The 2,188-nt window shown below is 47.8% G+C and overlaps 1 protein-coding gene across 5 annotated transcripts in view; it reads right to left on the reverse strand.

The window, feature by feature from the left end:
- MICU1 (mitochondrial calcium uptake 1) overlaps positions 1-2,188 on the reverse strand; it is a 169,835-nt gene that overhangs the window by 39,869 nt on the left and 127,778 nt on the right. For all 5 annotated transcript variants that reach the window (XM_015562142.1, XM_006760956.2, XM_006760958.2 and 2 more), the window contains one exon: positions 1,469-1,606. In XM_015562142.1, coding sequence (XP_015417628.1) covers positions 1,469-1,606 — 138 coding nt within the window. The remainder of the gene's footprint in view (positions 1-1,468; positions 1,607-2,188) is intronic.

The following is a 2,188-nucleotide window of genomic DNA, read 5'->3' on the forward strand; positions in this document are numbered from 1 at the left end:
TGCGGCTATCTGGCAAAAGGCTCTGCGCCAGACTTGGGCGGGGCGGGTCGCACGGGATCAAACAGGGCGGGCAGAGAGCAGTTATGGCTGCTCTCAGTTCCGTGCCTAGGGGCTCTGCCTCACAGAGTCCCAGCAATCGCTGCAAACCTCGGAGAGAAAGCTGCCTTCGTGTTCGGACCGAAGCCAGACAGTCCCGCTTCTCCCGTTTGAGTCTGGGTCCCTAGGGACTTGCCCAGCTCTGGAGCTCAGAGTCTGAAGCTCCCTCCCGATGACTGAAAACAACCGCGCCCTCTGCCGCCAGCCCGCTCCGCACGCACTCCGCACCTGAGTGTTTCACTTCAGCACTGCGCCTCCTCTGAGTCTGGATATGATATTCTCTTTCCTCCTAGTTGTAGAATTTCCACTCAGCCAGCCTTCCTGTGGTTCTGGATGATGTCCGTTCTGTCCTTTAGTTGTATCTCTGAAGTGGTTGTTCAAGGCAGCAATCTCCGGTGTTAACCTATGCCGCCATCTTGGTTTCCTCCTTACAAGCTCCTTGGAATGTCTTCAACACCAGTTTTTTCCCAAAATCCTTGCACTTAGTAGGTGGCAGCAGGGGGCAGTGTGACACAGTGGTTCAGAGCTTGGACCATATGCTTGCTTTGGGCCTTCTCTTCCTCATCTTCCTGGGCTGCAGCTCTTCCCTGAGGAGTGAAGGGTTGCAACCCCACCTCAGGTGCCCAGATTTTAAGACCTGCACCTGTGAGATGTGACCCAAGTTTTGGCTTTGACCAGCAATGGCTCCTGGTGTCCAGGGGCCACCGGGCTGTGGGAACTGAGAAGTGGTTCTTAAAGGTCTCCTTTTCTATATTATACTTTCCTTGGATAATCTCATCTGTTCTCCTTGCTTTAATTCTTATTGTGTGTTTATGATTCCCAAATCTATCTCATCCTCTAAAACAGATTTCAATATTCAACTGCCTGCTAACCCACTCTACTTGGATGTCTATAGCAGCTGTTCTCAACCTTCTGGCCCTTTAAATACAGTTCCTCATGTTGTGACCCCCAACCATAAAATTATTTTTGTTGCTACTCCATTACTGTAATGTTGCTACTGTTATGCATCATGATGTAAATATCTAATATGCAGGATGGTCTTAGGCGACCCCTGTGAAAGGGTCGTTCGACCCCCAAAGGGGTCGCGACCCACAGGTTGAGAACCACTGGTCTATAGGTATCTTACACTCAAGATAGCTACAGCTGAACTCTTTATCTTCCCTATAAACCAGCCTCTCTTTTTAAATTCTGTCTCAGTTCATGGTGTCACCCTTTGTCCAAATAAGAAACCTAGTGTCATTCTGGGCTCTCCCCTTCTTATCCACTGCTCATTTTTTCAGGTACCAGAGACGAATTAGTCGTAACCTTTGGTCCATAACACCGTATGTTCTATGGTTTGGCTCTTCTTCTTCCTCTAAGCAAAGATACCTACCTTTCCCTCTTTGAAGTGCTTCTTGAGTTGCTTCTGCATGGCAGTCAGCTTCTTGGACTGTACCCCACTGTAGGCCAGCAGCATGCCACCAAATTGCCTCTCAGTAATTCTCCCATCCACAGGGTCATGGCGTTCAAACTGAGAGGGAAACAGAAAGAGTCTTCTGGGGTCAAATAGAAAGTACTTTGATATGGAATGTGGGATGATAAACTGTGTTGGATGGCAGAAAATAGTTGATGGCCAGGATTGTATTTCTGAACTACAATTCTCACCGAGATTTAAAAAAATTAATCAGAAAGACAAGATCCGGGTTCTTCTCCAACTCTGCCACTGAACATTTATGTAATCAGGACAGTAACCCAGCTACTCTTGGCCTCAATTTCCTCATAGATAAAGCACAGCTGCTGTGACATCTCATATACCTTACAGGTCAGGAGCATGTTTGCAGAGATCAAAACAATGTTAAAACTCGGAGAAACCAAGATGGCGGCATAGGTAAACACCGGAAATTGCTGCCACCCACAACAAATTCAAAAATACAACTAAAAGACAAAACAGGCATCATCCAGAACTACAGGAAGGCGGGCTGAGTGGAAATTCTACAACTGGAAGGAAAGAGAAAAGCACACTGAGACTCAGAGGAGGGTGTGGAAGTAAAGTGCAGAGGTACGGAGGCGCATGCAGCAAGGACTGGCAACTGAGGACGCGGCTGTCTTTTAG

The sequence above is a fragment of the Myotis davidii genome, unplaced genomic scaffold (genome assembly GCF_000327345.1).
Source record: "Myotis davidii unplaced genomic scaffold, ASM32734v1 scaffold134, whole genome shotgun sequence".
Classification (NCBI taxonomy): domain Eukaryota; kingdom Metazoa; phylum Chordata; class Mammalia; order Chiroptera; family Vespertilionidae; genus Myotis; species Myotis davidii.